This window comes from Pongo pygmaeus, chromosome 5 (genome assembly GCF_028885625.2).
Source record: "Pongo pygmaeus isolate AG05252 chromosome 5, NHGRI_mPonPyg2-v2.0_pri, whole genome shotgun sequence".
Taxonomy (NCBI): Eukaryota; Metazoa; Chordata; class Mammalia; order Primates; family Hominidae; genus Pongo; species Pongo pygmaeus.
The window spans coordinates 85,083,277-85,101,833 of record NC_072378.2 but is presented as its reverse complement, the minus strand read 5'-3'; the positions used below and the strand labels follow the sequence as shown (position 1 = coordinate 85,101,833).

At 34.9% G+C, this 18,557-nt stretch overlaps 1 protein-coding gene across 31 annotated transcripts in view; it reads left to right on the top strand.

Annotated features, from left to right (window-relative positions):
• Positions 1-18,557, top strand: part of SNX14 (sorting nexin 14) — a 91,642-nt gene that overhangs the window by 44,626 nt on the left and 28,459 nt on the right. For 19 of the 31 annotated variants that reach the window (XM_054492858.2, XM_054492863.2, XM_054492861.2 and 16 more), the window contains 10 exons: positions 1,244-1,319; positions 2,074-2,118; positions 2,227-2,307; positions 2,398-2,512; positions 5,880-6,035; positions 6,331-6,455; positions 7,595-7,653; positions 11,149-11,175; positions 13,115-13,247; positions 16,226-16,427. In XM_054492858.2, the coding sequence (XP_054348833.2) occupies positions 1,244-1,319; positions 2,074-2,118; positions 2,227-2,307; positions 2,398-2,512; positions 5,880-6,035; positions 6,331-6,455; positions 7,595-7,653; positions 11,149-11,175; positions 13,115-13,247; positions 16,226-16,427 (1,019 nt within the window). The remainder of the gene's footprint in view (positions 1-1,243; positions 1,320-2,073; positions 2,119-2,226; positions 2,308-2,397; positions 2,513-5,879; positions 6,036-6,330; positions 6,456-7,594; positions 7,654-11,148; positions 11,176-13,114; positions 13,248-16,225; positions 16,428-18,557) is intronic. The other 12 variants (XM_054492865.2, XM_063666385.1, XM_054492875.2 and 9 more) reach the window with 1 other exon arrangement.

Here is an 18,557-nt window from a genome sequence, read left to right as displayed (position 1 = left end):
TAAAATTTGAGGTTAGCCTATGAATAGCTTTTCATTTGAAAAAATTTATTAAATTATTAATATATAATTTATTAATTATCGTCTTAAAATGTCAATTTAAGTGCTGTTTGTGGTGTGTTGTGTAGCTTAGAATTTTTCTTTAAAACCGATCTTGGACATAAAATATAAATATGAATAAAATTAATTTTTTTATACCATTTTATTTCATTGGTGTTCCCCTTTAAAGACATGCACATTATAACTATAATAGGCAGAAACATTTGAACAAACTATATAGATGAGTTTATGTTTCAAGGTATCCAGCTGGGAAAAAGAATTGGAGGTCATCTAGTCTGTTCTCCCTTTTTCTGGCTGGAGCATGTTTAGATTATTCCATAAATTACCTTGTTACTCTTACCCTAATAACCCTTAGAGGAGTAACCATGGCTTATTTTTAGTGATATTTAAAGTGATGTACTTTCAATACTACTTTTTGTTTAAAATTTTTATGTGATTCTTAAAAGTATTTTAATATTTTGATTACATGATTTTTATACTAGTTTATAATAGTAAATATGATTATAAGGTAATTATATTAAACATTAATTTAAATATTAAACATTTAAGTATTCTTAGATAGAAAGTATTTTCTTTTTTTTTTTTTAATTTTTTTTGAGACGGAGTCTTGCTCTGTTGCCCAGGCTGGAGTTCAGTGGTGTGATCTCGGCTCACTGCAACCTCCGCCTCCCGGATTCAAGCGATTCTCCTGCATCAGCCTCCCCATTAGCTGGGATTACAGGCATGCACCATCATGCCCAGCTAATTTTTGTATTTTTAGTAGAGACGGGGTTTCATCATGTTGGCCAGGCTGGTCTCGAACTCTTGACCTTGTGATCCCCCTGCCTCGGCCACCCAAAGCTCTGGGATTACAGGCGTGAGCCACCCCACCTGGCCGAAAGAGAGTATTTCCTAATGTCCCCCAAGTTCCTCCTGTTAAGGGAATACTTTTTCTTCTCTTAAGTAATATTCTGTTTTAGCCAAGTAAGAACTCTAACTCTTTGCTGTTCAACGTGTGGTCTGCAAACCAGTAGCATGAACATTGGTTGAGAGTTTGTTAGAAATGCAGAATTTTAGGTCCTAACCAAGACCTACTGAATTATAGTCTCCATTTTAACGAGATCCTTAGGTAATTCATATGCACCTGAAAGTTAAGAACTAATATAAATCACTAAATATAAACAATTATTATTATTTCTTTTTCCAGATCTCTGACCTTACTTATAAGAGAGATTCTGTCTGGCTCTGTGTTCCTTCCATCTTTGGATTTCCTAGCTGATCCAGTAAGACTTAAAATTTTTTTTTAAATTGTTACAAATTACACTTAATATAACATTTAGTATCTTAAACATTTTTATGTATATAGTCAGTGATATTGAAAACATTCATATTGTTGTGCAACCATCCCCATTCCCCATCTCCAGAACTCTTCATCTTATGAAAGTGAAACTCTACATCTGTTAACAATAACTCCTCATTCCTTCCTCCCTCCAGCCCCCCTGGCAACCACCATTCTGCTTTCTGTCTCCATGAATTTGACTACTCTGGGTACCACATATAAGTGGAATCATAAGTATTAGTCTTTTTGTGACTGGCTTATTTCACTTAGCATAATGTCTTCAAGGTTCATCCATGTTGTAGCATGTGTCAGAATTTCCTTCCTTTTCAAGGCTGAGTAATATTTCATTGTATGTGTATGACATATTTTGCTTATCTGTTCATCCATTGATGGACACTTCGGATGCTTCTACCTTTGTTTGATCCAGTAAGATTTTGAAGAAACAAGAATGATTTAGAAATATTTTAAATGCCAAAGTCAGAATAGCTTTTATTTGCCCATTTTCACAAAGGTTAAGAACCTCTTTTGTAGATGTAAAAAAACTCCTGCTGTAATACATATGTGCAGATTTTTTTGCCACTGCTCCATTTATTTTTTCATTTTTCTAGAAACTTACATAATATGATACAAGTTATGAGAATTCTGGGGAGAATACAGTAGTGGAATTATTTTGACTTATGTTTATTATTTTCCACTAGGATACTGTGAATCATTTGCTTATCATCTTCATAGATGACAGTCCAGTGAGTATTGAATATATTAGAAAACACTTCAGATTGCATTGAATTTTGATTTTGTATGTCAAATCAAGTGGGAATTTTACTGAGTTAATAATTCTCTTTCTTTCAAAGCCCGAAAAAGCAACTGAACCGGCTTCTCCTTTGGTTCCATTCTTGCAGAAATTTGCAGAACCTAGAAATAAAAAGCCATCTGTAAGAATTTTCAGCAGTAACACCTTTTTGATATAAACAATTTTAGAACTCATTTATATAGCTTAAACTTAATCTTTCTCTTATATCAAGGTGCTGAAGTTAGAATTGAAGCAAATCAGAGAGCAACAAGATCTTTTATTTCGTTTTATGAACTTTCTGAAACAAGAAGGAGCAGTGCACGTGTTGCAGTTTTGTTTGACTGTGGGTGAGGCTTACTTGTGTATTTTACGAAAGTAATTTTTAAACCTTTTAATGTATTTGAATATTTTAAATCAGATCTGATGTTGTGGTACCCATCTATCATTGTACTAAATTTCATGTACTCGATTTCCTTTTTTTTTTTTTTTTTTTTGTTTGAGATGGAGTTTCACTCTCGTTGCCCAGGCTGGAGTGCAGTGGTGTGATCTCGGCTCACTGCAACCTCCGCCTCCCGGGTTCAAGCGATTCTCCTGCCTCAGTCTCCCGAGTAGCTGGGATTACAGGCATGTGCCACCACCCCAGCTAATTTTGTATTTTTAGTAGAGACGGGGTTTCTCCATGTTGGTCAGGCTGGTCTTGAATTCCCGACCTCAGGTGATCCACCCACCTCGGCCTCCCAAAGTGCTGGGGTTACAGGCGTGAGCCACCGCGCCCGGCCATATACTCGGTTTTCTAAGAGCATCTGTGAGTTTCTCTCAAGTGCTCACTCCTTTCCAGATTGGGAAATAATCTGTCACCAACTTCATTCAAATCCTAGTAGCAGAAAAAAAAAGCTACTAAAAGTACAGTATAATGAAAATATATTAAAGACCCAAACTGTAGCCCATGTCAATATCACTTTTCACAGTTTTTGTAAAGGATTGTTTTGATTAAATTATCAAATATAAGAATGCCTCATTTTGATTACAAGCTCTCTAGCATTATAGATTATTGGATTTACAAGAAACTTTACAGACTATGAAAATATTATTTTTAATGCATTTAATTTCTTTTTAAAATATAACTTTAAAAAATGAGGTATAATTTATATAGTGAAACACATAGAATTTAAATGTATGTATAGTTTGATCAGTTTTGCACATGTGTACATCCATGTAACCTGCATCTTTATCAAGATCTAGAACATTTATTTCCATCAGCCCAGAAAATTCCGTTAGGATCCTTCCCAAGAGATCCACTCTTTCCCCAACTCCTGCCAAAGCAATCGCTGGTCTCATTTCTCTCAGCACAGATTAGTTTTGCCTGTATAATTTTTTTATATAAATCGAATCACATAATATGTACTCCTTTGTGCCTAGCTTCCTTCACTCGGGATAATGCTTTTTAAAGTTCATCTATGTTTTTGTCTAAATAAGTAGTTTGGGCAAGGCGTGGTGCCTCATGCCTATAATCCCAGCAGTTCGGGAGGCTGAGGCAGGTGGATCACTTGAGGTCAGGAGTTCGAGACCAACCTGGGCAACATAGTGAAACCCTGTCTCGACAAAAATACAAAAATTAGCTGGGCATGTTGGCTCATGCCTGTAATCGCAGCTACTCAGGGGGCTGAGTCAGGAGAATTGTTTGAACTTGAGAGGTGGAGGTTGCAGTGAGCCGAGATCATGCCACTGCACTCCAGCCTGGGTGACAGAGTGAGACTCTGTCTCAAAAATAAATAAATAAATATGTAGTTTGTTCTTTGCTGAGTGGTATTCCATTGTATGAATACATATATCTTTTAAACTTTATTACTAGGTGCAGACACATTTAAGATTGTTATATCTTCTTAATGAACTTATCCTTTTATCATTATAAAATGCTCCTCTTTTATCTTTGGTAATTTTCAGTCTTGAAGTCTACTTTGTCTGATGTTAATATAGCCACATCATCTTTCTTTATATTTGAGTGTTCATTTGTATATCTTTTTCTGTCTGATTGAAATGTTTAATGTATTTCTAGTAAGCAGCATGTAGTTGCTCTCGCTTTAAAAAAAAAACTAATTTAGTAATCTTTGCTTTTTAATTGGTATCTGTAGTACATTTACACTTGATATATTTATTATGTGTTTATTGTTAGGCCTTACATCTTGGTGTTTGTTTTACATTAGTCCTGTATATTCTTTGCCTTTCTTTTTCTCCTTTGCTGCCTTTCTTGAGGTTGAGTATTTTTTAGTATTTTATTTTTCCTATTTTTTTGAGTGTGTTCTGTTACTTTTTTGATTGATCAGAGATTTTTTTTCATTTATCATAGTCCTAATTTAAAAATATTTTACTGCTTCAGGAGCAATGTAAGAACCTCAGTGTACCTCAGAGCATCCTCTCCTGCCTATTGTGCTCCTGTTGTTACATATTTTAATTCTGCATAGGCCATAAACCCACAGTACATGATTTCTTCACTAGTCATCAGGCTTCTACACATGTGTGGAATGCACACACACATTCGTTTTTAAAGGTTCTTACAATTATTGGCATATTTACTGTCCTGGTGCTCTTCATTTCTTTCTGCAGAACCAGGTTTCTAATATTGTTTCTTTCTGCTGAAAGAAATCATTTTCACAGTTCTTAAAATACAAATATGCTGGAGATAAATTTTCTTAGCTTTTGTGTGTCTGAAAAGATGGCATGATCATGGCTCACGAAATACAACCTCAACTTCCTGAGCTCAATCATCCTTTTGCCTCAGCCTCTGAAGTAGCTGGGACTACAGGTGAACACCACCATGCCTGGCTAATTTCTTTGTAGAGACTGAGTCTCACTATGTTGCCTAGGCTGGTCTTGAACTCCTGGGCTCAAGCGATCCTCCTGCCTCAGCCTCCCAAAGTGCTGGGATTACAGGCATGAGCCACCACACCTGACCTTTAATTAATTTTGAAAATTCCTGGCTGTCTTTTCAAATATTCTGCCCCATTTAATCTTCTTTAACAACTCCAGTTATATGCATGTTAACTCATACAGGAATGACAATTATATTCTATTGCCTCACAAATCTTATATCCTGTATTCCAGCTTTTTTTTTTTTAACTCCCTTTTTTCCCCTTTATGTTTCAGTTTGAATGATTAAGAAGTAAAAGGTAAACTCTTTATTAACACATCTTGAAATAAAAAGAAAAAGCAATTGGTATTTTGGCTATCATAATACTACCATCTTTTATTTTGGAATAAACATTCATTTGTTCAAACTCAGTTCTGCCACTAGCTTGCAGCGTTCATGATAGAGAGAAATATTGTTTAAAAACATTGATTGGGACTAAAAAAAGTCTTCATTTTTATTTTTATTTAGTAAATCAGATTTCAAAATAATAAAAGACTTGGTATAATAAATTCAATATTCTTTAAGGAAACTATTAGAAGTGTGTTTAGTGTTTTGAATTTTAGCAAAATTTGTATTGGTTTTTATGTATTTACATATTTTCTATTAGTGTATAAAAACTGGTTGATTGCATTTCTCTTTTATTGAGTAGTTATCTTATTCTCAAATATTTTTTAAAAACTTAGATGAATTAGATTGCTTCTAATTGCTGCTCTTAGTATTGGCTACAATTAGAATGGGACTATGAAGTTTTTATGAATAGTTTTATATTAAAATTATTTCTTCTTATTCATTCCCTCATTTGTTAGAGGAATTTAATGATAGAATTTTACGACCAGAATTATCAAATGATGAAATGCTGTCTCTTCATGAAGAGTTGCAGAAGATTTATAAAACATACTGTTTGGATGAAAGTATTGACAAAATTAGATTTGATCCCTTCATCGTAGAAGAGATTCAAAGAAGTAAGTCAAAGACGATAAGAATGACTTATTTAGCACTCGTACAGTTTTCCCATTTATTTTCTGTTTATTATTGCAGTGGCTATCTGCAGTACATGGGCAGCTATTCTGTTTTACTAATGAGATGGAAGCTTTAAAGAAAAAACTTATTTGTACTTTATGTATTTGTCAGAACTAGAGCTTGGTTGGTCTAATTTCTCAATCTAGTGTGTTTCAGTGGAGTTTCAGTAAAATGTTTTAGAACTGTATATATTTATGCTATTTATAAATAATTTCTACAATAGAATTTTTTTAATAGTTGCTGAAGGCCCATACATAGATGTTGTGAAACTTCAAACTATGAGATGTCTTTTTGAAGCATATGAACATGTTCTTTCCCTTTTGGAGAATGTATTTACTCCTATGTTCTGCCATAGTGATGAGGTAAGTCAAAATATTAACCTTGTTTGAGGATTTTTATACATAATTTAATAGTAGCTTTGATATCATTAGATGAGTGATTCAAATAACAAAATAAATAGAAAAATAAAACAAGATTGCTGGGCACAGTTGCTCACGCCTATAATCCCAGCACTTTGGAAGGCCGAGATGGGTGAATCACTTGAGTTCAGGCATTCAAGACCAACCTGGTCAACATGGTGAAACTCCATCTCTACTAAAAATAGAAAAAATTAGCTGGGTGTGGTGGCACATGCCTGTAATCTCAGTTACTCAGGAGGCTGAGGCAGGAGAATAGCTTGAACCCAGAAGGCCAAGGTTGCAGTGAGCTGAGATCACACCACTGCACTCAAGCCTGGGCGATAGAGCAAGACTCCGTCTCAGTAGAAAACAGAACAAAAAAACCAAGATTAAGAAAGTGAATATTCTTTTTCGCTATGTAATCAAGTGAAGATTAAAAAATAATTGCAAAGGCCGGGCACGGTGGCTCAGGCCTGTAATCCCAGCACTTTGGGAGGCCGAGGCGGGCGGATCACAAGTTCAGGAGATCGAGACTGTCCCGGCTAACACATTGAAACCCCCTCTCTACTAAAAATACAAAAAACTAGCTGAGCGTGGTGGCGGGCGCCTGTAGTCCCAGCTACTCGGGAGACTGAGGCAGGAGAATGGCATCAACCCAGGAGGCGGAGCTTGCAGTGAGCCAATATAGCACCACTGCACTCCAGCCTGGGCAACAAAGCGAGACTCTGTCTCAAAATAAATAAATAAATGAATAAATAAAATAATAATTGCAGAAACAATTATCAATACCAAAACCTGTTTATATTTATGTAAGTAGATAGATTGGGACCAAATAGTTCTGCCCAGTTTGCCATATGCCGGAGTGGCTTTGTAGTACTGCAGTGATGCAGAAATCTCACTGTATACACATTATTTACAAACCTGTGGAAATCATCTGCATTTGCAATATTTTCATCCTTACCCTAGTTGACCATGTCTGTATTCACTTGATTGAGATAGCTTTTTTTTTTTTTTCCAAAACTGGAAAGTAGTAAACTAAGGTAACATGTTTTAATGTTAATTGTAAGTGTAATAAATGATAATTATTATTTGTTATTTTAAAGTATTTCAGACAACTTTTAAGAGGTGCAGAATCACCAACACGCAATTCAAAATTGAACAGGTAGGTTGTATGTTTTGTTTTTGAACTTGCTGATGCCAGTCATTGTATGACAGCATCATTGTCTTTATTAGCTATTTTTCTGAATGAATATGTGGTTCCGTTGTTATATGAGTAGACAAGGCACTTTACTAGTGAATTGTACAACTGTATTCTATATGGTGATCTGAAAATGCCTGAAATTCTTTTAGAAAAATTTAACAAGATACATAATGTGGCCTTGTTAATCTCATAATGAATATATATTAGTTTTGATTACCAGCTTTATTGGAGACTAGGGACTGAATGCATAAGTGGCATCCACAGATAACTCAGAATTAAACGTTTTAGAGAAAACTTTTTTTTAAGAGTGCTTACTGGGTACAAAAGTGGAGGGATGTTTATTTCTTTCTTTTTTTGGCTCTGGAAGTCTAAGTGTACAGTTAAATGACCTAAAGAAAGGTAATAGAAGAGAAAAGCTTTATCCATTTATAAACTGGATAATTAATGTTCTGATTTGTGTTTGCAAGGTTACATGTACAAAATTGATACAGACATCAAATCTGTAAATCTATTCTGTAGATTTATAGATTTGCTCTCAACACCTTCCAATAATAAAATCTAGACATAAAATATATGAATAAATATATGTTTTAAGTCACTTAATAGCAAATCAACAAAGCTATTCTGAATTTCCAATGAAAGAATGTTAATGGCCGGGCACGGTGGCTCATGCCTGTAATCCCAGCACTTTGTGAGGCCGAGACGGGTGGATCACTTGAGGTCAGGAGTTTGAGACCAGTCTGGCCAATGTGGTGAAACCCCATCTCTACTAAAAATACAAAAATTAGCTGGGCATGGTGGCACATGCCTGTAATTCCAGCTACTTGGGAGGCGAAGCAGAAGAATTGTTCGAGCCCAGGAGGTGGAGGTTGCAATGAGCCAAAATCGTGCTACTGCACTCCAGCCTGGGTGACAGAGCCAGACTGTCTCAAAAAAAAAAAAAAAAGTTAAGAAACTCTTTTAACTTATTATATATAAGGTAAATGAATCATTTCATTTACCTTTCATTTTCATTTCTGATCATTTCATTTATCTAATATGTGTACAAAATTTGACACAAACGTCTCGACACCTTCCAGTTTGAGCAAGTATCTAATAAACATATAAATAAATTGGATATGTACTACAAAGAGAAAAGTAGATAAGTCAAGAAATGGGGCAGTGTTTTAGATAGTTAGTACAAGGAAAAATAAACATATAAATAAATTGGATATGTACTACAAAGAGAAAAGTAGATAAGTCAAGAAATGGGGCAGTGTTTTAGATAGTTAGTACAAGGAAAAATAAACATATAAATAAATTGGATATGTACTACAAAGAGAAAAGTAGATAAGTCAAGAAATGGGGCAGTGTTTTAGATAGTTAGTACAAGGAAAAATAAACATATAAATAAATTGGATATGTACTACAAAGAGAAAAGTAGATAAGTCAAGAAATGGGGCAGTGTTTTAGATAGTACAAGGAAAAATAAACATATAAATAAATTGGATATGTACTACAAAGAGAAAAGCAGATAAGTCAAGAAATGGGGCAGTGTTTTAGATAGTTAGTACAAGGAAAAATGTGAAAACCTTAGCCACCATGAGAATATATTGTATTTCTTGACATAACCAAGTGTTATGGGAATAGATGTTTTTTTTTGAATGTTGAATATTAATTCTGATTTAATGCCTCAGTAGAAGTAGTATACATGTAATAACTTTTCTGAAAGGTAGAAATACCTTTAGGATTATTTGCAAAAATACCACTTTTTAACTTTTTCCTAAAAATTTATATGTTACAGCCGTGAAACTTAGACTTTATTTAACAAAAATCATATTCATGCTATTTAAAATAGCATTCTTTGCCCAGGCCACATGCCTTTTCTCGCATTTGAATTATTTTCCAAGGAATTTCCTCAAATGTACTGGCATACTTGAGAAGCAGGTAGAATTTATCCTTGTTTATAGACGTGTTTGGAGTTTCATACCAGGATATGGAGCTAATGACATGCCCTTTTCTAGGACCATTTAAGGGGAAGTGGTTCTGTGACCTTAAAAGCCTGCTTTGGTAGATGGCCGGGTGTGGTGGTTCACGCCTGTAATCCCAACAATTTGGGAGGCCGAGGCAGGCAGATCACCTCAGGTCAGGAGTTCAACACCAGCCTGGCCAACATGGTGAAACCCCGTCTCTGCTAAAAATACAAAAATTAGTCGAGTGCGGTGGAACAGACCTGTGATCCCAGCTACTTGGGAGGCTGAGGCAGGAGAATCACTTGAACCCAGGAGGCAGAGGTTACAGTGAGCTGAGATTGCACCACTGCACTCCAGCCTGGGCAACTAAGACTCCGCCTCAATTAAAATAAAATAAAATAAATAAAATAAAATAATATAAAAAAAATAAAAATAAGCTTGCTTCGTGGTTAAATCTAAGTCAAGGTCATAACTTCAGAGATGGAAAGCTTTCTTGGCTACTTTTAGAACACTTGATTATTTTCAGCATATTAAAGTACTAATTTTGTTCGCTTTAAAATATTAAAAAGACAGGTTATATGGGTTCTTTTCATTCTGGATACTGATTATGACTTTTTAAAGTATGTTTTTCTTTATGGTGATCTGATTTTAATAGTTAACTATCAGTCTTGTCAGGACTCTGCTTCTGTGATACTTAATGATTTATTTACCTATATATAATAAGTTAAAAGAGTTTCTTAACATTCTTTCATTGGAAATTTAGGATAGCTTTGTTAATCTGCTATTACATGACTTAAATTACATAAAATATGTATTCATATATTTTATGTCTACATTTTATATTTTCAAAGTAAAATTCTAATGCATATTATTTATCATGTTCTCTGTTTCATTGTACACTTTAAGTACAACTTTTGTTTTTTAATATTTAGAGATCTTTTGTTAACTGTGCTTCTTAGCTTAAAACATATTTTTTTACTCAAGCTAAAAACATGTGAAGCATAAATGATTCTGTCTAACATGAACACAAATTTAATGTTGGAAAATATGGGTTTGTTTTTTGTGCCAGGTTTTTGGTGGCTCAGTCTCTGCATACTTTCCACTGCATGAAAGAAGTGGTATGCCTAAGGACAAAGAAAAGACAGAATTATTTCTGGATATTTAATTTCTAAGAACCTTTTTTATATTATGTAGAAAAAAGTCAGTTATTTCCTGATATATTTAATTTTTTTCCATGTCACCCAAGAGAAAACATATTTAATTTTTAAGAACCGTTTTTAGTAATGTAGACTTCATCCAAACACAAAAGACAGCTATGTGCGTTTATCTTACCTTTATCACCTTATTCATGAGGATTTCTTCCCTTTGCAAAAATGAATGTTATACACCTGTGTAACTTCTGAAGCTTTTAAATTTTGTTTTGTGTTCTAAAATGAAGTTTATATAATATCTGGGCTTTCTTTCTTTCCTCTCCTTATATAATTTCACATACCTGTTATTGCAGAGGTAGCCTAAGTTTGGATGATTTTCGGTAAGTCTTGAGCATGTGATTCTTTTCAGTATTAAATGTTTTTAGAAAGTACATTGTGAACAACCTAATACAAATAAAAAGGAAAAAAATGGAACACTGTGGTATTAACTACCATTATATCCTAGTTATTTAGGATAATCTTTTGAAATGAATACCTACTTTTATTCTAGATATCTCCTTTTTGAAATAGCATGATATGTCATCATAAAATAAAAATGTCCTGATGCTTTAAAGATATTTTCATTATTTAATTTGTCAGTATCTTGTATTTTAAGGCTGTTGACTCATTTTTGTTCTTGTTGATTTTGCTAAATTAATTTTAGAATTATGTTTAAAGAATTTTTTTTTTAAATAAGTATGATGTTTCTGTATTTCTGGGCATAATCACAAGTGAGAGTTTTTAAATTTCATATTTCAACAACCCCCATTGTTTTGTAGTATCCATGTTGTAGAGACTAGAATAAACTATCTAGAGTCTAGAGATTTTAAAAATATTTTGTTAACATTTTTATGTCTTGGGAAATTTTTTTTAAAAATCAAGGACAATTATGTCTACAATTCTGGATTAAAAATAAAACCTAATTGTATGTTTGTTTAGATAAAATAATCTAGTTTAAGTACCCCTTTTACTGCTTACTACTTATTATTAGTGTTTTTCCAGAAGTTTGATTTACTTCTTGGATGTGTGTTAGGACACATTACTACATATTGGTGTATTTGAAACTTGATTAATTTTCTTTCTGTAATTGTATTATTTCAGTAGATAACTTAATTTTCCTCATAGGAGTAATAGCTATACACTTGAGCATTCAAAACAAACTTTCTCAGATTTTAAAGTAGTCATTTTTATTTGGATATCTGTTGTAAGAGCAGTATTACATAGTGAATGTGACTTTATTTTATTTTGTATATATTTTCTTTATGGAGCCTCACTCTGTCGCCCAGGCTGGAGTGCAGTGGCGCGATCTTGGCTCACTGCAACCTCTGCCTTGCGGGTCCAAGTGATTCTTCTGCGTCAGCCTTCCTAGTAGCTAGGATTACAGGTGCCTGCCACCTCGCCTGGCTAATTTTTGTATTTTTAGTACAGACGCAGTTTTGCCATGTTGGCCAGGCTGGTCTCGAACTCCTGACCTCAGGTGATCTGCCTGCCTTGGCCTCCCAAAGTGCTGGGATTACAAGTGTGAGCCACTGTGCCTGGCCTTGAGCATGACTTTTCAATTGGATAAAAGTTACGGTTTTAATTGCTGAAACATTGGGTAGTAGGCTAACGGACATTTTTGCTACTTTTAGCTTATTTGTTTTGTTGCTTTTCAGCTATTTCTGCTTTCAGAAATTCAACTTACAAAAATGGCAAAACCAACATTTAATATTTATGGCAGAGCAGACTGCTTCCTCGGGCTACATTTGCTTTTATCCCTATGCTCATTGCTAACCATTCCCTTTGGCACTGTTCTTTTTCTTAAAGTTCCATCTGAAAATGAAGTACTGAGAAAGTAATAGTTTAATGTTTTTTTTCTGTTGCATAATTTTAGTCCAGTTACTCTAAAGGGATGTTTTTGGTTTTGAACAGATCTTAAGCATTTTTTTTATCTATTTCAAAATATTGCAATAAGAACTATATTCCACTAGGGGGCTCTCATCTTTTAACAATTCTAATCCTGTTAATATTTTGAAGTTAATACTAGGTAAATTTTGAGTGTTTATAAATAAATATTGTCCCATTTTTTCATCCACCAAATTTAAACTTTAAATACTGTGTCATTTTTGACTTCTGAGATGTTGATATTTAATCCGTGTATGAAAACTCCAAAAGTTGTTAGCTATACCTTTAGTTTATCATTTTCAAAACTGTTTTTCTTTTTTTTAATAATGGTTTTCAATAAACTAGACTGTTGTGATAATTTGCTATGTACTTGATACATTTTTGTTTAATATTCAGGAACACACAGAAAAGGGGAGAATCATTTGGAATCAGCAGAATAGGTAGCAAAATTAAAGGAGTATTCAAAAGTACCACAATGGAGGGAGCTATGTTGCCTAATTATGGTGTAGCTGAAGGTGAAGATGATTTTGTAAGTAAAATGTATCAATTTGATTTATTTATAACTTCAGACTTACTATAACATAAAAATTAGATATACTTATTATTTTCCTTTTTTTGGAGAATCTGTATTCTGTTTAATACTTTACCTTTATCTTCTTACTTCAGACTTCCTTTGTATTTCTCATTCTTTCATTAGTTGTGATAGTTTCATGACGTGAATCTAATTTTTAAAATTCCTGAGAACTGTGTTATTGCTTATTAAGGCAGAATGGTTTCTGTTAAGCTGAGATACTTCTAATAGTTTACTGTCTTTTGGTTAAGCTTCAAATTCTGATGTTACCTTTTTCCCACCATGTGCTCCAGGTATACAGAGTTGCTAATAGATGCTCTAACTCCTTGCTTACTTAAACTACGGTCTGTTGACAAGCAGCATTGGCATTACCTGGGAGCTTGTATAAATACAGACTCTCAGACACTATCCTAGACTTACTGAATCAATTTGCATTTTAACAAGATTTCCAGTTGACTTATATAAACATTTTACTTACCATCCTATTTTATTTCTCTGTATCTTTGTCCTGCTTGAAATGCCCTTCATTTGTGTATTGACCTAGAAAATTCATATGCATCCTTCAAAATGCAACTGTTCCCCATAAACCTTTACCCAAATCCCCAAGTTGAACTGAACATTTCCTCCTTTTGTGTCACTATTATATCGTATGTTAAAGCTTATACCGTAATGTATTTCAAGTTATATGTTATGATTGTCTTTCCTATCACATAGCCCCATAAAGGCAAGTATTGTCTCATTTGTACTTTTTATTTTTATTGAATAGAGATCTTAGATTCTCATTTTGCCTTTTAATGACCCTGGGCACTGGGGATGAAAAGATGATTAAGACGTAGACCTTGGCTTTAAGAAATTCACTAACTTGGGTATAAAAAGTGTGGTTAGTACTGATTGGATTGATGGTGACCAAGGAGGAGGAAAGGTGGGGAGACAGAAGTAAACCCTTTTCTTTACCCCTTCCTTTTGACCTTTGTCCCATTGCCTTGATGTAAGGGTCACTGATTCTTCATAATAATTTAAATGGAATAAAATCTTATTTAAACCTTTTTTTATTCAAATAAAGCAGTTTTTTTATGCCTTTATTTTTTCCCTGTAAGTGTGGGTAGTATTTTTTTTTTTTTTTTTTTTTTTTTTGAGACGGAGTCTTGCTCTGTCACCCAGGCTGGAGTGCAATGGCACGATCTCAGCTGACTGCAACCTCCGCCTCCCGGGCTCCTGCCTCAGCCTCCTGAGTAGCTGGAATTACAGGCGCCCGCCACCACGCCCAGCTAATTTTTGTATTTTTTTTGGTAAGGATGGGGTTTCACCAGGTTGGCCAGGCTGGTCTTGAACTCCTGACCTCATGATCCACCCACCTGTAGTCCCAAAGTGTTGAGACTACAGGCGTGAACCACTGCACCCAGCCTTGGTGTGGGTAGTATTTTTATGCTGGGTGTGGTGGCTCATATTTGTAATCTCAGTACTTTGGGAAGCTGAGGCAGGAGGATTGCTTGAGCCAAGGAGTTCAAGACCAGCCTGGGCAACATGGTGAGACCCTGTCTTTACAAAAATTAAAAAATTAGCTGGGTGTGATGGTGTGCAACTGTAGTCGTAGCTACTTTGGAGAATCACTTGAGTTCAGGAGGTCAAGGCTGCAGTGAGCCATATTTGTGTCACTGTACTCCAGCCTGGGTAACAGAATAAAAGCCCGTCTCAAAAAAAAAAAAAAAAAAAAGTGTGGATAGAAGAAAGTAGATCAGAGAAAGTCTTTTTCAAAATAATGTTTTTTTTCTAATTTTAAGCATATTCTCAGTTTTTTAATAATATAGAACAGTGGAAAAAATTTAAATGCCATGTACGTGCATAATCTACCACCCAGTAACCACTTCTATTAATAGTTTGGTGATTTTCTTTAAAAAAAAAAACCTTTCCCTTTTCACCCATGTAGACTACATTTTATATATAGTTTTGCTATCTTTTCTCTATTCGATATTATAACAAAAGTATTTAACTGTGTTATTATGAACTTTTAAAACATAATCTTTTGTGGAAGAAGATGTATTTTTTATTTTTGCCTTCCCAATTGCTTGATACACAAGCTGTACTTTAGCTTCAGGAATAGGAGGCTATCTTTAAAAAGCTGAGAGAGTTTGCTTTGTTTTGTAGTGACCCAAGGAAGAAGGAAATTCTTGATTGGGATTAAAGATAGTAGTAACAGAAAGTTGGAGAAGCAGGCAAACTGATGTTTAATACTATCAAGGGAAAACTCAGGGACAGTGAGGTGCTAACGCAGACTAAGATGATGCCATTTAGGATTTAGAAGACACTGTGCTAGTTCTAAGCTGTGGGACCTTAGGGAATCCTCTTTGTCTTGTTTAGGAAGTTGAGGGAAAAGAGAAGTTTCCAGTTTCACTGCCGGGTGATCCTAAATTGGTTTGTGATCCTAAGATGGACATTTAGGATGTCTCATTTGAGACTTAGGAGACATTATCTCAAACTCCTGACCTCAGGTGATCCACCCATCTTGGCCTCCCAAAGTGCTGGGATTACAGGTGAAAGCCAACACGCCCAGCCTGACACTATCTTTCAGAACCCTTGTTGTGATCATTTGGCAGCAGTGCCTACTTGCTCTGTGTTTCCCAGGCTAGTCTCAAACTCCTGGGCCCAAGCAATCCTCCCACCTCAGCCTCTGAAAGTGTTGAGATTATAGGTGCTGTCCCCGGCCTATTATATTTTCATATACAGATGATGTAAGAAAACTTGGAGTTGATGCTAGTAACTTGTTAGTTTTTAACTTTTTACCTTTACTTTTTCAGTAGAAAATTTAATATCACCTAGCTTTCAGGGTCTTAAAAATTATCAGTTGATATGGGCATATTACTTTATACTTGTATCTCATATGCTATAGTTCTAAAGGTATTGGGAATATTAAATTCATCCTGGTAATTTTTTTCCAGATTGAAGAAGGTATTGTTGTAATGGAAGATGATTCTCCAGTGGAGGCTGTGAGCACACCTAATACTCCCCGAAACCTTGCTGCATGGAAAATTAGCATTCCATATGTAGACTTTTTTGAGGATCCCTCCTCTGAAAGGAAGGAGAAAAAAGAAAGAATTCCTGTGTTTTGTATTGATGTTGAAAGAAATGATAGAAGAGCAGGTAGGAAGCTTTCTGAGCACCTTTCTTAAAAGATGCCCATGAATGAGTCTGTTGTTATCAGGTATGATAAACATTTTGCCACTTCTAACTAACAAATATGGCTGCATATCCAAAAGAGAAGTGTCCAGAACAGAAAATTGAAAGAAAGCTTAGGATGTCCTACGTTATCTTCATAGCAGTAACTAATTAACTAATTCAATCAACACTTATCAAGTGATGCCTGCTAGACACCTGACAATCCATGAGGCATTCAATGTAATGTTCTTTTAATGGTTTTGTTGCCATCATTAGCCATTGTACTTAATTATCGTTAATCCATATAGCACTATATCAGGTATTCTAGTTTAATTAAGACAGCATTTTCTCTCACTCATTTTATGGGCTAATTAGAATTGATGAAAATATGGCCAGGCATGGTGGCTCACGCCTGTAATCGCAGTACTTTGGGAGGCCAAGGCAGGTGGATTACCTGAGGTCAGGAGTTTGAGACCCACCTGGCCCACATCGCGAAACCCTATATCTACTAAAAATACAAAAATTAGCCATGCGTGGTGGTGCGTGCCTGTAGTCCAGGCTACTCTGGAGGCTGAGGCATGAAGATCGCTTCAACCTGGGAGGCGGAGGTTGCAGTGAGTCGAGATTGTGTGACTGCACTCCAGCCTGGGAGAAAGAGTGAAACCCTGTCTCCAAAAAAAAAAAACTGATGAAAATATGGTTAAAACTTTACAAGTCTTCTTCATGTTTTGCCATATTTTTTCTTTCGGTTATTTCAGGTATAGACTGTAATAGAGACCAGGGTTAACAGCATCTGTAGCAGGATAAACAGTCACCACTTTAAAGTCCTACTTGTAACTTGATAAAAAGAAATCGAATTAAAAAATAAAATAGTCACCACTTTGCACTTTTTCCAAGAAGTGGGGCAGTGAGTGTAACGAAAAGCACCACATTTTGAGAATGATGAGCAGAAAATAAAGTTGAGCTCAGGAAGAGGGAGTTTTGAGGAAAGAAGGAAAAAAAGTGGCAGTGTTGGAAAGTGGTTTTGAGAGGGATAACTAAGTAGTAGTGTGAAGATCAGTGCTAATTATTCTTACTTATTTTTCAAAAAGTATTAGGTTTTCTGATTTTCCTCAGAAGTTGATACTGTTTCAAGAACATGAGACATAGGAATTGGGAGGGAAGAATGCCCAGAGTAGCTAGTTATAATTTTTCCTATCATAACTAAATATCAGGCAGCATCTTATTCTGTCCAGGTCTTAGATCATACTGCCTGATTTTGCTGGAGTTGCTGTTCAGTCTTAGTAGTTGCTGTTCTTTCAGCATTCTGACAGGTGGACAGCTAAACCATTGTCAATAATAGAGTCAGATTTCCATTTCAAACTTAGTTTTGTTTGGAATATACTTTTGTTTTTGCTTTAGGACAACTATTTTTAATTTTTATGCTTTATCTTAAAAGGTTAATCATTTAACATAAATTATAATAATTCATGGCTCAGTAATTCAAAAATAAAAACCAAAAAATCTTAAAATTTTTATTTTATTTTTTAATTTAATTTTTTTTTTCTTTTTGAGAGAGGGTCTTGCTTTGTTGCCCAAGCTGTTGTGCAGTGGCATGACTGTGGCTCACTACAGCCTCAACTTCCCGGGTTCAAGCGATCCTCCCACCTCAGCCTCCTGAGTAGCTGAGACTATAGGTGCATGTCACCACGCCCAGCTAATTTTAAAATTTTTTTGTAGAGAAAGAGTCTCACTATGTTGCTGAGGCTGGTCTCAAACTCCTGGGCTCAAAGCATTCTTCCTGCTTTGGCCTCCCAGAGTACTGGGATTACAGGTGTGAGCCACTGTGCTGGGCCAAAAGCTTGTATTTTAAAGATAATTTTTGTCAACAGTGCTGCAGACTTCTACTGTCAATGTAATGTGCTCTTAGAAACCATGATCTATGAGGGAGAAAAAAGTATATCATTTAGTATATTGATTTTATAGGGTAACAAAATAACAATTTCAGCATTAAAAACCTAGCCTAAATATACTATGGATCTTTTAAGACCAGTGTTGAAGAAGAAAACTACGATTTGCTTTATATGTTGTGATCAGGTTGGTGTTTTCTAAATAGAAGTGTTGTTTTGGATGATT